The sequence below is a fragment of the Microplitis mediator genome, chromosome 6 (assembly GCF_029852145.1).
Source record: "Microplitis mediator isolate UGA2020A chromosome 6, iyMicMedi2.1, whole genome shotgun sequence".
Classification (NCBI taxonomy): Eukaryota; Metazoa; Arthropoda; class Insecta; order Hymenoptera; family Braconidae; genus Microplitis; species Microplitis mediator.
In genome coordinates, this window is record NC_079974.1 from 63,934 (window position 1) to 81,911 (window position 17,978).

Sequence of the window (17,978 nt, forward strand, 5' to 3'; positions counted from 1 at the left end):
AAAAATGAATTTTTTTCAGGACTTTTTGTGGTCCTTCCTACTACAGGACACTATGAGGAACAATAAACGTTTATATTGTGTTGGGTTATTCCCAACAGGGCAAGAGTTACGGGCTTCTCTTCATAAGAATTTATTGTGGCATCTCCACCCATGTCCACCCATCTCCACCCATCCTTATATGGGTCATAACTCAAAAAATAAATTTTTTTCAGGACTTTTTGTTGTCCTTCCTACTACAGGACACTATTAGGAACAAAAAACGTTTATATTGTGTTGGGTTATTCCCAACAGGGCAAGAGTTACGGGCTACTCTTCATACGAATTTATTTTGGCATCTCCACCCATCTCCACCCATGTCCACCTATCCTCGTATGGGTCAATACTCAAAAAATGAATTTTTTTCAGGACTTTTTGTGGTCCTTCCTACTACAGGACACTATGAGGAACAATAAACGTTTATATTGTGTTGGGTTATTCCCAACAGGGCAAGAGTTACGGGCTTCTCTTCATAAGAATTTATTGTGGCATCTCCACCCATGTCCACCCATCTCCACCCATCCTTATATGGGTCATAACTCAAAAAATAAATTTTTTTCAGGACTTTTTGTTGTCCTTCCTACTACAGGACACTATTAGGAACAAAAAACGTTTATATTGTGTTGGGTTATTCCCAACAGGGCAAGAGTTACGGGCTACTCTTCATACGAATTTATTTTGGCATCTCCACCCATCTCCACCCATGTCCACCTATCCTCGTATGGGTCAATACTCAAAAAATGAATTTTTTTCAGGATTTTTTGTGGTCCTTCCTACTACAGGACACTATAAGGAACAAAAAACGTTTATATTGTGTTGGGTTATTCCCAACAGGGCAAGAGTTACGGGCTTCTCTTCATAAGAATTTATTGTGGCATCTCCACCCATGTTCACCCATCTCCACCGATCCTTATATGGGTCATAACTCAAAAAATAAATTTTTCTCAGGACTTTTTGTGGTCCTTCCTACTACAGGACACTATAAGAAACAAAAAACGTTTATATTGTGTTGGGTTATTCCCAACAGGGCAAGAGTTACGGGCTACTCTTCATACGAATTTATTTTGGCATCTCCACCCATCTCCACCCATGTCCACCTATCCTCGTATGGGTCAATACTCAAAAAATGAATTTTTTTCAGGATTTTTTGTGGTCCTTCCTACTACAGGACACTATAAGGAACAAAAAATGTTAATATTGTGTTGGGTTATTCCCAACAGGGCAAGGTTACGGGCTTCTCTTCATAAGAATTTATTGTGGCATCTCCACCCATGTCCACCCATCTCCACCCATCCTTATATGGGTCATAACTCAAAATATGAATTTTTTTCAGGACTTTTTGTGGTCCTTCCTACTACAGGACACTATTAGGAACAAAAAACGTTTATATTGTGTTGGGTTATTCCCAACAGGGCAAGAGTTACGGGCTTCTCTTCATAAGAATTTATTGTGGCATCTCCACCCATGTCCACCCATCTCCACCCATCCTTATATGGGTCATAACTCAAAATATGAATTTTTTTCAGGACTTTTTGTGGTCCTTCCTGCTACAGGCCACTATAAGAAACAAAAAACGTTCATATTGTGTTGGGTTATTCCCAACAGGGCAAGAGTTACGAGCTTCTCTTCATACGAATTTATTGTGGCATCTCCACCCATGTCCACCCACGTCCACCTATCCTCGTATGGGTCATAACTCAAAAAATAAATTTTTCTCAGGACTTTTTGTGGTCCTTCCTTCTACAGGACACTATGAGGAACAAAAAACGTTAATATTGTGTTGGGTTATTCCCAACAGGGCAAGAGTTACGGGCTTCTCTTCATACGAATTTATTGTGGCATCTCCACCCATGTCCACCCATCTCCACCGATCCTTATATGGGTCATAACTCAAAAAATAAATTTTTCTCAGGACTTTTTGTGGTCCTTCCTACTACAGGACACTATAAGAAACAAAAATCGTTCATATTGTGTTGGGTTATTCCCAACAGGGCAAGAGTTACGGGCTTCTCTTCATACGAATTTATTGTGGCATCTCCACCCATGTCCACCCATCTCCACCGATCCTTATATGGGTCATAACTCAAAAAATAAATTTTTCTCAGGACTTTTTGTGGTCTTTCCTACTACAGGACACTATAAGAAACAAAAAACGTTTATATTGTGTTGGGTTATTCCCAACAGGGCAAGAGTTACGGGCTTCTCTTCATAATAATTTATTGTGGCATCTCCACCCATGTCCACCCATCTCCACCGATCCTTATATGGGTCATAACTCAAAAAATAAATTTTTCTCAGGACTTTTTGTGGTCCTTCCTACTACAGGACACTATAAGAAACAAAAAACGTTTATATTGTGTTGGGTTATTCCCAACAGGGCAAGAGTTACGGGCTTCTCTTCATAAGAATTTATTGTGGCATCTCCACCCATGTCCACCCATCTCCACCCATCCTTATATGGGTCATAACTCAAAAAATGAATTTTTTTCAGGACTTTTTGTGGTCCTTCCTACTACAGGACACTATGAGGAACAAAAAACGTTTATATTGTGTTGGGTTATTCCCAACAGGGCAAGAAAAAAAAAATTTGTCTTATGAGTTCAGATCCAAATGACAGTTATTGTATGGGGATTAAAATCTCTTCTTCTATAGTTTCCATGATTAATACTGATTTTATAATTAGTTGTCAATAAGCTAGAAAAATTCATTTCTAACATTAAGGTAATTTGATAAAATTTCAATTTTTGCATTTAATAAATTAAATATTACACTATTATATTTCAAATTTACTATACAATGTTTGGCTAAAAAATGAAATGAAAAATTAATATAAGTACACGCGGAATAATAGATTACAATTTTATCGTATATTATTTTTAAAAAAATGATTAATAGTTTTGAGGTACATGTATATGTTTATTTATTTTTCATAAAGACAAAAATATTTGCAATGTAAAATTTTAGATATATGATTCAATATAATTTAGTAGTTTCAAAGATTCATAAATTTTATAGATTATTATTACAAACGCACAGTACAATATAAGTTTCAGGACTAAAAATATACCACACAATCAAAATAGTATAGATGATTGAATTAACAATCACAGCACAAATTGTTAATTGTATTCACAATTAGATTAAAATCCGTTAAGATATTGAGACATAACAGATTCAATCAACAGAACATATTCTGAAATATTTATTGAAGAATATTTTTTTAAATAGAAATAAAATATTTATAAATGAATTTTAAGTCAAATTATTTCAATGAGTTTAATTTAATCAGTGCAAATGAAAATTATTGTATAACTAATTCGACATTAATGATAGCGTTACATCAAAATTATATAAGTTGCATTAATCGCTTCAAAATCACTTCATAAGCTTGATTTTAGCGATCCAGAGTTTGTAGTTTTTTTTTTTTTTCATATAAATTGAAATAAAAAGGTACCAAACCTGAAATCTTTAATTACCCTTTAGTTCCAGTTACAGTTATATCATCATCTGAATTATCGCAAACTTTTAACATTAGCATACATCACAGGACACTAATTATAGTAATTATAATATATATTTACATTGTTGTTCTGTTATTTTTTTTTTTAAGTTAGTGATAATAAAATCAAAATTATTGTTAATTAGTAATTCATCATTCACATATGACTTGAACACAATATTTATTTCTGTAAATGATGAATGTGTAATAGAAATAAATTATGGAATTGATTACTTAAATAATTTGATATTATAAAGAAGACTTGAATGAAAATAAAAGTTAAAAACATGTATTTCAATAAATAACCATTCTGAAATAAATATTTAATTATTAACAAATCAATAGTAACTTCAGTAATGGATAAATTAATAATTTATTTTATAGACTCTCGGCCTCTATTTAATTATTAAGATTTATTATTTTAAAAGAACGATAAGTTTTTTTTTTTCACTATGAAAAATAACTGTATTGTTTTTTATGAAATAAATTATATAAATAATTTATTTCATAAAAAACAATACAGTTATTTTTCATAGTGAAAAAAAAAAACTTATCGTTCTTTTAAATTTGTATATTTTTTTTTGTCTAAACTAAAAAAATACTGAATTTATTACTTTAATTATTATACTTGACACATTTTATTTATAAAAATTTTCATACCAATTTAAATATATTTCAGTTAAAATTATATAAGCGAAAATCAAATATATTCGTATTAAAGCAAAAAAATATGTTAAGTCAATTCTTTGTTTAATAATATGAAAAAAAAATTGTATTTTTTTTTTAATCGTTCGAAAAAATATAATATGCTGGACTGTGTCATTTAACAGTAATTTTTTATTTTATCGTGTTCTCTATTTAAAATTTATTTTTATATTCTAAAAAAAAAAGTTATTCCCATTTATTTTCATCTATCAATTCTACTGAAAGATTGCAAACTGTCAGAAAAAAATTTATGTATATCAAATGACACAGTCTAATAATTCAATTATATACTATTTGATTATCAACGATTTTTAAAAAGTAACTGAAAATATTCTATTTATTGTAGCAATTAAATTATGACTGCTATAGATAATACAATAATTACTAAATGCATGAAATAGTCTTGTTGATATTGTAATTTTTATATTACAAAATATGAATAAAAAAAAAAAATAAAGTTATTTACTTTTAGAATTGTCTTTCCATGATCCAGCAATACTCCAAAATAAACCATTATGAAGTAATTCAGATTGTATATAAGGCAATAACCAACATATATACCATTTTTTACCTAAAACATCTTTAATATTGTCTCTCCATCCAATATTATACTTTGATATATTTTTATCTTTTTCATAAGCAACAGTACCATTTAATATAAGATTAAAATGATAAATAAATAATACACCAGTAAATAGCATACCAACAATAGATACAATATAAAGCATCAAATAAAATTGTTCCCATGAATCGTCAAATCCAAATATAAATATTGCTAATGGAAATATTATTTTAACAATAGATAATGGAAATTCAAATTCCATTTTACTCCAAATAAAATAATTATTATAATAAAATGAGTATGTAGCACCAATAAATATATAAAAAACAAGCATTAAAAAATAACGATGATTTAAATATCCAATGCAACAACCAGTGAATACACAATGATGATCACGTTTTAAAATACATGTATTACATGTTTGACAGTGCCAGGATCGTGGTGGTGATACTGCTTCACACGATGAACAAAATCTCCAACCATCTTTTACTTTTGCTTTGCTTATTGACATAATAACAGGCCTTGTACTGGTATCACACATTACTGTATATGTATAATTACCAACAATATTTATCATTATAAAATTACCAATTATAAAATGAAATATATATAATGATGAACCAGGTTCAAATAAATATGGTAATACAACCCACAATTCAAACCAATAAATTAATGGTATTATTATTAAAATAAATAACATTGATAATCCATCACCAATTGTTTTTGGTAATATTTTTCTACGTATATCCATTATTTATTTATTTATTTATTTATTTATAATAATAACTTTTACACTTTAACAATAATAAGATATTTCTTTTAATAAAATTAATTATTCTTTTACTATACATTTGTTATTGTTTGTTTATTAACTAAAGTTCATTGAATAAATAAAATTATAAGAGTGATGAGCTCAATGTAAAAATTAAATCATAATAAAACTGTTTTATCGACTCAATTATGTGAGAGATTTCGAGATTTGCGAGAATTCAAATAAATACTCCATTGTTAGCTAACGGAGCTAACGGAAAACGTATGTGTATTTTATTATAAATTTTTATATTAAGTCAAAAATTTATTATTTATTACTTTGAATATTTCAAAATAATATATTTAAAAAGTATGTATGTATAAATTTACAATAATTTGATATTTATTACTTATTCTCTATATATTTTTGTTTGTTTATATAAAAGATATAAACAATTTAAAAAAATAATGATACTGAAAATAGCAGATGCTTGGAAAATTTATTTAATTTGAAAACATTTAAAAAATTTTTTTTGTTTCCTCTATTAATTTTTTTCGATTTAATTATTTAAAAAATTGCCGATGGATGTCTGCTGCTTTTAGTATCGTATGTAAAAAAAAATTTAGGCTATATAACTGCTTACTGCAGTATAGTTAATAGTTATTATTTTATTTTGTTAGATAAACATTTTAAGTGAAGAGTTATAAAAAAAAAAATCACTATAAATAAAAAATGATTAAGCAACGACGTAAAAGTCATCGTTATGAATTGATGATAAACACAAATGATAACATTAGTCCTCTACGCCGACGACGAAAATCGTATTCTGGAATACCATCAACACCTACTATTGATCAAATTAATACTAATAATGATGATGAAACTGAACGTGAATCTTTACGTAGCAGAGCTAATAGTTTAATTTCATCAGTATCTTCATCATGGCAAAGATCATTTAATTTTGAAACAATCTCTAAAATGTCAACGTCACAAATATCTAATTGCATTACGGAATGTATAAAATTGAGTGTTGATAAGAAAATAAATATTAAAAATGCCTTTAATTTGAAGATTATTGATTATATGACGTGTTATATGGCACGAAACAAAGATGAAAATCAATTGGATCTACAAATAGCAGCAACAGGTCTTGATGTAAGCGCTAAAATTTATTCACTTCGAGTAGATTCTCTACACCAGGATGCATTGAGAATATCTAATAGTTTGAACCAAGTCATGAATAAGATCACTAATAATGATAAGAACAATAATAATCATACACTGGAAGATAATAATAATAATAGTGAAAATTCTCAAACTAATGGAACTAAAAAAGCTAAAAATAAAATAAAGAGCAAAAAGAAAAGTAATAATAAAATCTTAACAACGATAAAAGCTCTTCAAGGAAAGTCTGATACTGTTGATTATACACCAGTTATGTTTGGTGAAATAGATTGTCAAACAACTAATACAATGTACTTAACTTCTTTGCCTCAATATTGTAATATAGGTCTTAGTCTTAATACTTACTATGACACCATTATTGATACTGAAGATAACATAATAGATGTTCACCAAGATGAACCAAAAATAAAATGGCCGCCAGTTAATAAATTAAATTATATTAAAAATATCAACAGAGACGAATTTTCACATTTTCAATTTCTCAAATGGTCAATTGAAAAAGATAAAGATGAAGATAAATTTGTTGGGCAACTCGATCAGGAGCTTTTATTATGTCAAGACGATGATAATATTGTTCTTGATGATAATGCTAACTTACCAGCATCATCATCATCATCTGAAGAATTAACTTTAAATCATAGTTATGATTATGATAATACTAATACTATCGATTTTTATGAAAACAAAGTTAGTTGTCATAATAATAATAAAATATCATGTGTTATTGCAGATATTAATAATTTCACGGAGGAAACTTCCAGAAAAAACAATATCGAGTATTCATTACTCGATGAGGCTATAGAAATTCGTTGGATTGGTCCATCTTATTGGAAAATCGGTAAGCTTGATAAAAATAAAAAACGACCTGAATGTCGAGGAGCTCAAAAAGAAAAGAAACAAAAATTAATTATATTTGATGATCAGGAGATTGAAATTAGTCAGCAACAAATAGCTTTGCCTAAAAACAAAAACAAAAATTTAATAAAATGGGACAAATTAAAAAATTTTTGGCCGGAAAAAAAATTAATAATACCTAAAAACAGTTATAAAAATAGTCAAGAATTGTATAAATTTTATTTTAGACCAGATTGCAAGGTATCTGAAATTAATATCTATCGTGTTACATCACTTGATGCTGATGATAATGACAATAATAAAGAAATCAATAATTATTTTTCTAATAAAATGGATAATCAAAATAATACATCTGACAGTTATAGCATAGAAGATCCAATTGTAGATGCCAGCTACAATTCCGTTGATGATGACAATCCAATAATTTTAGAAACAACAGAAATATCTTCAAAAAATGAAATGTCGGTACGGCCGTACGCTCGTAGAGCTAGAAAATTAAACGCATTTCGATTAAAAAAAATTCTTTGGAAAATTTTAACTAATACAGATGAAAACAATAACAATTCCTATGATTGTACTTGTGAATATGGCTCAATTTTTGAGGAATTCAAGAATTTAAGTGAAATTTACTTAAACCTATTAGTTCAACTTCCAACAACAGAAGCTGAAGATTTAAGCTTTGCTGTTGTTTTCACTCTACTACTACAGCTAGTTAATGAAAATAATCTAAAAATTTTTTCCGAAGTAGATAATTCAGACATTATCATTACATCAGAAGCACAGATTTAAAATGATATTATTAAAAAAAAAAAAAAAAATTTACAATAAAAATAGTTATTTTATTTCACTGATTTTGAAAATTAATTTAAAAATGGTTTATTTTTTTTTTCACAATCGATTTAAATTTTAAAACATATTTATACAATTGTTTCTATAAATTTAATTTTATTTACTGTAATTTAAAATACAAGTATGAGTAGTTTTATTTTTATAATTATTATTATTGCAAAAAAAATTGTTTTGATAGATAGTTTTATAGATATTCTTTTAAGGTTTATATGTTATTGAAATTAAAACCGACAAAATGTGATTAAAAGTTGTTTATAAAGCAATTAAACAATTAAAATAAATAGTAATATAAACTAATGAAAAATAAAATTAACTGATATACTTATATTTACATTTGTTTAATTTTGTATTGAATTAAAAATAATAATAAATTAATTAATCAAATTTAAATTACGCGCAATTTAATTTGAAAAAAAAAAAAAAAAATTAGCCATTTTATCGACTGAGCACCGAATCATAGCGCGATCTATCAGTCTTTTTAAAGAATTACTCGAGAATTTTTTTTTTTTTTTTCACATTTCTTACAACACCAATGGCTGTTCTTTGTATTCAATATACTTAAAGTACTTTAACGTTTATAAAAAAAATAAAACATGTTTCTTTAAATCTTTAAATATCTGTAAAAATTATTGAACTATGTACAGCGGTTTTTGTTATTTTTATAAACTTTAAATGTTTAATTGATAAGTTAGTAGTAAGGTTTAAAAATAATACGAGTGTTAAAAAAAAAAAACTAGTGACAATTATACCCATTGAACAAAAAAAAAAAAAACATATTATCATTATCTTTATGAAATCGGTAATCGTTAAAAAAATATTTTTTTAACGTTAATTTGGAGTTTGCAAAAGTTTATTTTTTTCTTAATACTTTTGAAAAGTTATTTGTCATGGTAAAATATATATATAATTTTTTTTTTTTATCGTATTATAAAAATAAGTTGACTGTTTTATTTGTCGAGTTGGTAATTAGATAATTATTCTTATATAAATTTTTTAAAATTTTTTGTACCTAGGCTAAAAAATCAAAAATAATGCCGCCATCATCTAATAAATATAAAAAAGTTAAAAGGCCAACTGTGTTGGTGAAAAGGAATCAATTGAAACGAAAATCAATTTCAAAACCTCGTAATTTATGTAATTGTTTATTAAAATTATTTACTTAAATTTATAATTTTTTTTTTATTAATATTTGTTTGTATTTTTTATCAGTGTACGAAAAACTTAAGGCGAATAATAATGCTCTTGCACGTGCATTGTCTAAGGAAAAACAAGATCATCAATATACATTTTCTCATAGTCTTGCATTAACAAGTCAAATTCAAGAAATGCAAATATCATTAAACAAACGTGATGAAATATTATCAAAGATATTGCAGAATTCAAAACAAGGTTTAGAATTACTTGTAAAAGCAACTGGTTATCTTACTGATACAATACAATCATGCAGATCAATCGTACAAACAGAACCATTTAATTTACGAATTAGTTCATCACGTAGTCCAATGCCACGAAGAGAATCATCAAGACAATCAGTTGTTAAATCACCAGCACGTGGTGTTGTTCAACCAATGGTTAGTGGACACACAATAACAAAACCAGTTATTAATTTAAGTAGAATAAATATGCCACGTATACGTACATCACCAAATTTAAGTGATATTGAAGAAAGTATCATATCAACACCAGAACGCAGTTCACTTCAAACCGATAATAGTTCAACAACAGCAACAACAAATAATAATAATAATAATAACAATAATAATTCAACAGCAACCAGTTTTATAAGATTACCACCAGTAAATCAACAAAATGGTTTTCCAACTAGACGTGTAGAAAGATTATTGCCTGAAAGAATACGTGTATCAGCTGCAAGAATAAGCGATGAAATTGATGATTTGTCTGACAATAATAATATTAGTAGACGATCAACAAGTAGAAGAACTAGTCGACATTCACGACGCGAATCACGTAATTCTGAACGTCTGTCTGTTGTTAATCTTGAATCACGTTTCAATAATGAAACTTTACCGGAAATGTTTAAAAGTCCACGTGTTGCATTGCAAGATGTATCACGTTTCTTACGAAATAATACACAAACCATAAACGTTAAAACTTTTATGGAAAATGGTAATACTATTAACAATATCAATAATAATAAGAATAATAATAGTAACAGTGTAAGTAGATCGGAAGACAATACAATTGTTGAGTCGTCAAATGATCGAGACATTTCTGTACAGGACAATGAAAGTACAGTAAATGTTACAGATAAATTATCAGAATCATGGACAGCTCCTACATATGGTTTTGATTCAAAAAAACATGAAACAAAGAAATCAAACAATGGGGATGATCCATTAGAAGGACCAAGTTGGATGCATAATTCAGAACCTATTGATATTGATCAAAATAATTCTGATGCTGATAATAATATTCAAGTTTCAAATTGTTCACGTATTAATCCCTCAGAAACTTATGTTATATCATCATCATCATCAGCAGCAGCAGCAGCAGTAGCAGTAGCAGCGTCTGCACAGATAGATGAACCAACTGGTGAAGATGATCCTAATGATTCTTCACAAATTGAATGGGCTAAAAATAGCTGTACTGTTTCCTCGTCAAGTAGTGATGATGATAATGATGATGATAATGATAACTATAATGTCGATGATAATAAATCAGTTAACTATTCAAAATATTTATCAGTTAATACAAGAGCTAGAAGAATAAATAATTATGTTTCTAATGACAATGATAATATTAATACAACTAGAAATGTATCTAAATATTCTTCTGCTGATAGGGACACTCCAAAGAGTCGTAAATTTTCTACTCGTGTTGTTGATGATGGTGATAACGATGACAATGGAGATAATGATGACGGTGATGATGATGATGAAAAATGTGGTGATTGGGGTAGATTAGCGGCTTCAATTAATACACGACCACGAAAAACTGATGATTTTGAAAATAATGATTTATTACGAGTTTCGACAAATGTTACTGTCGCACGAAGTCGTCAACCTATTGATGATGATGATGATGACTTTACGATGATTATTAAAAAAAGACCATGTCCTACTCGTAACTTACCTTTTGATATAAATGAATTAGATTTACCTGTTTTAGAACGACCGCTGATTGAAACACCACAAGTTGAACCTGAACCAGATTTTACAACTGAAATAAATATGTTAACAAGAATTATAAATATGCCGGCTACTCCTCGAACAAGTATAAGAGAATCATTGATGGATAGTATTAATAATTCATCAGCCTTGATTCCACAAATAAATGAATCAATAGAATTGGAAAACTATGAGACCATTGAAAATACTCGTGATTCTTTTATTGGACATCCTGATGTACTTAAAAGAAAAAGAATAAATAAATATCGATTTGCATCTTCCAGTGACTCAGAACCGTCTAGCCCACTGGAAAAAGTCTCGAAAAGTAAGCGGAAAAATGTTAAAAGAAAAGATCCTAGCAGTGCTAAGGTTGTGCTTGAAAAATTAGATGAAAGTAATAAGAAAATTACGTCAATAACATCACGGAATTCTTCAAACTCTACTTCGTAAGATTTTTTATTTTTAATATTTATGGTTTTGATTATCTGTTTTTTTTTTTTACAACAGTCATTTAAAAACTGTTTATTAATTTTAATATATATTTTATCTTTGATTGCTTAGTTGTTACTTTAATTATATATTGACACTAATATTTAATTTTTTATTTTTTAAAAATATTGATAGATCGCTACAACTTGATCAACAGAGTGATTCAGATAGCAGTAATGCCAGTAGTAGAATTTCTGGACGTCCAAGAAGACGGAAAGCTCCTACTAATCTCAAAGAACCACGTTTAGGAACTAAATTAAGACGACAGTGAATAATTATCATTTTTTAATTTTAAATAGCCATTTTTTTTTTTTTTAACTCTAATTAAATTTTTGTTAATATTTATAATTCGTAAATTAATGATTTAGTTATTATTAAATAATGACGATACAATATCGTTTAATGCTTTATTAATAAAATTAATAATTTTACAAAAGAAAAGATTTTTTTTTTTTTTTTTTGCCAATCATAGCATTTTGGTTTTCATTTTTCTAAATAATGACAAAATTGGTAAATTAATTTTACTATTCAATTATAAAATAACCATTCGATAGACTTAACTATAAATCATAAACAAAAGTTATATTTAAAATTGTAAAAATGTTAACTTAATGAATTTGTTGGAAAGGTTTTTCATTAACTATTATTTATTGTTATAGTTGGATTCAATGTTAACTTAATAATCGATTTTTTATTTTAAATTGGAAAACGAAATAACATATATCACTTTGAGTCACTATTAATATTATATAAAAAAATATATCAACTGAAAGACATAGCTTATGATATAGTTCCTGTTAATGAAAACAATAAAGTTTTAAATTTATGACAGACTGAATTACAATGTTAAGATTAAATTATTTTCCCATGTCCACTTTGCTTTTCCAAAACTTGAAATTTGTCTTTAGGTTCCTAGAGGACCTCAAAACGTCAAAATCTATTCAAATCTTCATTTTCAGAAACTGAATGGAAACCAATAACTTTGCGGAATAGTTAAAAAAAAATTAAATAAGTGCTTACTTGGATTAAAATTATAATTAAAATTGTAGTAAATTACGATTAATTAACTATTAATAGTGAAAACTGTTTTAATAAGAGTGTTTGATTAGACGATTTCAAAAGATATATATTGTATTTTTGAAAACCAATCTTATTGATATTTTTAATATACATATATTCTGATATATATCAGGGGAAATATCTCATATTAAATTAAATGAAATTCCTATATAATTATATTATTTTTTAAATAATTACCAATTGATAGTTTTTTTATAAACATACCGGTAAAAGGGTTACAAAATAAATTTAGTTGTAAGTTATTTAATTTAAATAACGCGCTATAATTTTTAGAATAAGTCAGGTAACGCCATCTAATGTCGACGAATATTCAAGCAATTTGGTCCGTGTAATTTTTTAATCTTTTTATCGACAGACATTGATGGTATAGTTTTATTATAACGGCGCTACATATCCTCTTTCCTTAAAACACACGTGTTTCAGTAATTCTAACCTAATAATTGTTTACAATATTAGCAATATTTTTCAAATATTTTATTTAACAACTTTGTCATAAATTTAGAAATATATTAAGAACAACCAAGATATTTAATATTTTTATACCACTGGAAGAACAACGTATGTATTATTTTTTATTTTTTTATCTCTAACATTCTGTTGACTAAACAGTTTTTTCGTTCATTATTAATTTATTTACTGTGACAAAATACTATAAATTTATTTTATTTATTTTTTTTTTTATAACTATTACTTAATATGTTGTTGTCATTTGATAAGATATAGAAATAATAGCAATTTCAATCGTATAAAAATAATAAACAAAACCGTCTATTGAAAGTTTTTTTTTAAATTTATAATAAAATTGTATTCACAGTTGAAAGATTTATAAATAATTTTATATGTATATATATATAAATTTTTGTTTATAGAATAATTCTACGATGGCGGAATTGTTGAAGGATCCACGTTTTGCGGATATTCCAAAAAATCCTAAATTCAGAGGTATGCCGAAGAATGAAAGAAAAATAAAAATAGATAAAAGATTCAGTTCAATGTTGAAAAATAAAGAATTTCGTGTAGTTTATACTGTTGATAAACGAGGAAGACCAGTTAATCAGTCTTCATCGGAAAATCTCAGAAAATATTATGATTTATCTAGTGAAGATGATACTGATGATGATGATGATGATGATGATGATAATAACGATGGTGATAATGAAATAGATGATCAAGTTGAGAGTGATAATTCTACTAAAAATAAAAAATTATCAAAGAAAAAAGAATCAGTAAAAGCTGATAAAAAAATAAAAGTCGTTGAGAAAAAAAAAGTTAGCAAAAATGAAAAAATAAATAACAAAAAAATAAAGAAGAAAACTTGTGTGAAAAAAGATGAAACTGATTCAAGCGAAACAGAGATTGATGACATTGATAATGATGTACTCGGTGAAAATGTTGATTATGAAACGAATAATTCTTCTGCGACAGATGATGATGCAAATGATTCAAATGTGGAAAAACCAGAGGTTATAAAAAATAAAATCGATAAAAAGAAAGAAAACATGAAAAACACAAATGCTAAATTAAAATCTAAAGTATCAGAAAAGCTTAAAGATCTTTCTGTTGATTATGCGAGAGGTAAGGGTGTACTTTTGTCGAGTAGTTCATCAGAAGAAGAGTCATCTGAAGAAGAGGAGGAAGATATTGATCATAATTGGGGTGAATTAGATAAAGATGCGGAACAAGTTGATGAGCCAACAGAACGATTGGCACTATGTAATATGGATTGGGATAAAATACGTGCTGTTGATTTGATGGTATTATTTACTTCTTTTTTACCACCAGGTGGTTTAGTACGTTCAGTAACAATTTATCCAACAGAATTTGGGCTTGAACGTATGAAAGAAGAAGATATAAAAGGACCTATTGAGATAACAGAAGCTAAAAGAATTAAAGATAATAATTTAAACAATGAAACCGATGAAAACGATCAAGACTCTAATAATCAAATGGAAAAAATAAGACAATATCAGTTAAATAGATTGAAATATTATGTTGCCGTTATTGTTTTTGATTCAAAATCAAGTGCTGAAAAAATTTATACAGCTCTTGATGGTATTGAATATGAATCAACAGCAACTAAAATTGATTTGAGAGTTATTACTGATGATAAAGTATTTAATCAAGAACCTAAAGAAGTTTGTGACAAATATCCAGATGTTTCAAAATATAAACCGAGAAATTTTATAACAACAGCACTACAACAGGTTAACGTTAAATCAACTTGGGATGAAAATAATATGGGAAGACAAGAATTTATAAAAAAAATTAATTCTGGTCAATTAGATGAAATTAGTAACGATCTTATTAGTACATATGTTAAATTATCTTCCAGTGATGATGATGACTTAGACAATGAAAATTTTGATAATTCAAATGATGAAATTAAATTTAAAAATGATAAAAAACAAAGTAGAATCGATAGATTTAGATCATTATTAAAAGAAATGGAAGAAAATGATAATAAAAAGGAAGAAGATGAATATGAAATTGAGTGTACATGGGGATTAAATTTAAAAGAAAAAAGTGAAAAATTAGTTGAAGAGAAAATGAATAATAAAGATGAATTAGCACCTTTTGATAAATATTTGTTAAAACGAAAAGAAAAAAAAAAGAGTAAAATACAAGAGAAGAAAAAAAAACTTGGAAACGTATCTGACAGTGAAGATTCTATTCCGTCTGATATTGATATGAATGATCCTTATTTTAAAAATGAAATTATGAAAATAAAATCTAATAAGACGAATAATAAAAAATCTAAAAAAACTTCAACTCTTTGTAATGATGATAATGATGATGATAAAGATAAACAAGATAATGCTGAACTAGAATTACTTTTATTAGATAAAGAAGATGAAAAATTAAAAAATCATTTTGATATGAATAAAATTGAAGAAAATGAAGCATCATCAAAATCAAAAAAGAAACGACTAAGAAAAAAGAAGACTGAAGTGAATAAAAATAATTGTCAAGATAACTTTACAGTAAATGTCGATGATCCAAGATTTGTTGCGATTTATAGTTCTCATGACTACAATATTGATCCTACTGATCCTCATTATAGAAAAACTAAAGGAACTGAAGCTCTTGTAAAAGAAAAACTTAAAAGACGAGTAAAGAATGATAATACAATAGAGGTAATTTTCTTTTATTTATTATCTATTAACAATTATTATTTATTAAATTAATATTTTATTTAAACTTTTTCAGGAGGCACCAACAAAACGCCCTAAAGACAATAAAACATTAAATGTTGACGTTGAGGCACTCGTAAATCGTGTTAAATATAACACAAAAAATATGTCAAAAAATAAAAAAAAGTAAAAAATAATTTAATTATATTAGTACTAAAGAGAAATTAATGTAGTAGATTTTAAGAGATTACATGATTTTTTCAGATTACTAATAAATTATTTAAAATATATACACTTTTTTTTTCTCAACTATTTTATAAATATAATATCCATAATAAAAGTACCAATAGTTACTGTATTGATAAAAAACGGAATCAAGTTTCATTAGTAGAAAAAATTTTATAAACGTAGATAATCCAATGATATCAATAATTTATGTCTTTTCATTGTGAACTTTGATTCAATACGAGAAAATTTTAAGTACTAGCGATTTAAATATGTTAGAAAAATAAAATTGTTTTGAAATTATTTCTGGTAAATTTTACTTTTAAAGCTTATAAAGTAACTAAAATTAGAAAAATTATTTCTTTATATATTTTTATCATACAGAAAAAAACTATAAATAATTTAATGCAATTTTTTTAAAAATAAATTTATATATATAATTTTTTTTCAACCTGAAAAGGCTTTAATTTATTTTGCTCAAAGACTACAATTGAAAATTATTCACATAATTTTTGTCGTCTAAATGATAACCATAATGATTGAAAAATTTTCATGATTTTTGCAAGATATATATTTTTTTTTCTATTGTAAATGCTATCATTTATGTAACATATCAATAAAAAGAAATTAAAGAATATACAAGCTATAGATAATTTTAACAAACGATAATTTTCATTTACAATTTCCTAAAATTTTACTAAATACTTTTATTATCGATCAATAGCCCTACCTAAATATTTTCATAGAATCTTCTAGACTGTATTGGTTTCTATGCGGTTTTTGTCGCATTTGAGTGGATTCTATGGGAATTTTCGGATAGGAAGCGCTTGTAGCTTAAGTAATTCATATTTTCATTATTTTACTATAATTTTTTGTTTAAAATTTAAAAAATTTTACGAGTTACATTCTATTGCAACAAAAAAAAAAAAAAAAAAAAAAACGGCCATTCGGTATCCGAAATGGAATTAGATTTCTATATATACATAATTTAATAATCACCCATAAAAAATTTTCAAAGATATAAACAATGGCATTATCATCATAACACATGAGTCAATTATGTGACTTTGAACCCTTATTAAAAGTGAAACAATTATCGTAAAACAAAAAATAAAAATCGGTCTCCCGGTTGACCCTGCGGGCCAGCCCCAAAACTTTCCGCTGTTATCGAGCTCCTTGAGCACGAAAAAATTGTTGTGAATTGAGCTCTTCGAGCTCGAAAATACTTTTGTATTTTCTACTATTTTTTCTCCAACGATATCTCTCAGAAGAATTAACCGATTGAGATGGTTGAGGCGGCAATCGGCGTGTTTTATTAAACTTTAGAGCTGATTAGATTTTGTAATCGATTGATCGAGCCATTTCTTAGAAATTTCAAAAAAACTGAAAAAAATTTTTATTTTTTTCGTATTTCTTCTATATTTTATTAGAGTCAATTTGATCGATCGATTTGAAATTTTCTGAAGGTTGACGGCCAAGAAAC

General features: G+C 26.9%; 4 protein-coding genes across 6 annotated transcripts; 3 read left to right on the forward strand and 1 right to left on the reverse strand.

Moving 5' to 3' along the window:
* Window positions 1-4,649: 4,649 nt before the first annotated feature.
* LOC130669963 (probable palmitoyltransferase ZDHHC24) lies at window positions 4,650-5,651 on the reverse strand. The gene has a single exon (XM_057473136.1). It carries the CDS (start codon window positions 5,551-5,553, stop codon window positions 4,699-4,701), a length of 855 nt encoding a protein of 284 aa, XP_057329119.1. The 5' UTR covers window positions 5,554-5,651; the 3' UTR covers window positions 4,650-4,698.
* A 44-nt stretch (window positions 5,652-5,695) lies between these two features.
* On the forward strand, window positions 5,696-8,567 carry LOC130669962 (condensin complex subunit 2-like). Of its 2 annotated transcripts, none has more exons than XM_057473135.1 (2): window positions 5,696-5,835; window positions 6,234-8,567. In XM_057473135.1, exon 2 carries the CDS (start codon window positions 6,286-6,288, stop codon window positions 8,380-8,382), a length of 2,097 nt encoding a protein of 698 aa, XP_057329118.1. In that variant the 5' UTR covers window positions 5,696-5,835; window positions 6,234-6,285; the 3' UTR covers window positions 8,383-8,567. The 2 variants fall into 2 exon arrangements, with proteins under 2 accessions (XP_057329118.1, XP_057329117.1); XM_057473134.1 differs by having other exon boundaries at window positions 5,785-5,922; window positions 6,234-8,566.
* Window positions 8,568-9,170: 603 nt separating this feature from the next.
* On the forward strand, window positions 9,171-12,623 carry LOC130669826 (probable serine/threonine-protein kinase DDB_G0282963). Of its 2 annotated transcripts, none has more exons than XM_057472927.1 (4): window positions 9,171-9,332; window positions 9,456-9,576; window positions 9,652-12,016; window positions 12,195-12,623. In XM_057472927.1, the coding sequence occupies exons 1-4, from the start codon at window positions 9,330-9,332 to the stop codon at window positions 12,328-12,330; spliced, it is 2,625 nt and encodes an 874-aa protein (XP_057328910.1). In that variant the 5' UTR covers window positions 9,171-9,329; the 3' UTR covers window positions 12,331-12,623. The 2 variants fall into 2 exon arrangements, with proteins under 2 accessions (XP_057328910.1, XP_057328909.1); XM_057472926.1 differs by having other exon boundaries at window positions 9,218-9,241.
* Window positions 12,624-13,529: 906 nt separating this feature from the next.
* On the forward strand, window positions 13,530-16,560 carry LOC130669912 (ESF1 homolog). Its single transcript, XM_057473063.1, has 3 exons — window positions 13,530-13,697; window positions 14,009-16,273; window positions 16,347-16,560. The coding sequence occupies exons 2-3, from the start codon at window positions 14,021-14,023 to the stop codon at window positions 16,458-16,460; spliced, it is 2,367 nt and encodes a 788-aa protein (XP_057329046.1). The 5' UTR covers window positions 13,530-13,697; window positions 14,009-14,020; the 3' UTR covers window positions 16,461-16,560.
* The last annotated feature ends 1,418 nt before the right edge of the window (window positions 16,561-17,978 follow it).

What these genes read in the sequence shown, in the direction of transcription:
- LOC130669826 (XM_057472926.1), top strand. An exon ending in TTCAAAACCTCGTAATTTAT is followed by an intron (nt 9,577 to 9,651) that starts GTAATTGTTTAT and finishes ATTTTTTATCAG; the next exon opens with TGTACGAAAAACTTAAGGCG. An exon ending in AATTCTTCAAACTCTACTTC is followed by an intron (nt 12,017 to 12,194) that starts GTAAGATTTTTT and finishes AAATATTGATAG; the next exon opens with ATCGCTACAACTTGATCAAC.
- LOC130669912 (XM_057473063.1), top strand. Translation starts at nt 14,021, where the DNA reads ATGGCGGAATTGTTGAAGGATCCACGTTTTGCGGATATTCCAAAAAAT. An exon ending in AGAATGATAATACAATAGAG is followed by an intron (nt 16,274 to 16,346) that starts GTAATTTTCTTT and finishes AAACTTTTTCAG; the next exon opens with GAGGCACCAACAAAACGCCC.
- LOC130669963 (XM_057473136.1), bottom strand. Translation starts at nt 5,553, where the DNA reads ATGGATATACGTAGAAAAATATTACCAAAAACAATTGGTGATGGATTA.
- LOC130669962 (XM_057473135.1), top strand. Translation starts at nt 6,286, where the DNA reads ATGATTAAGCAACGACGTAAAAGTCATCGTTATGAATTGATGATAAAC.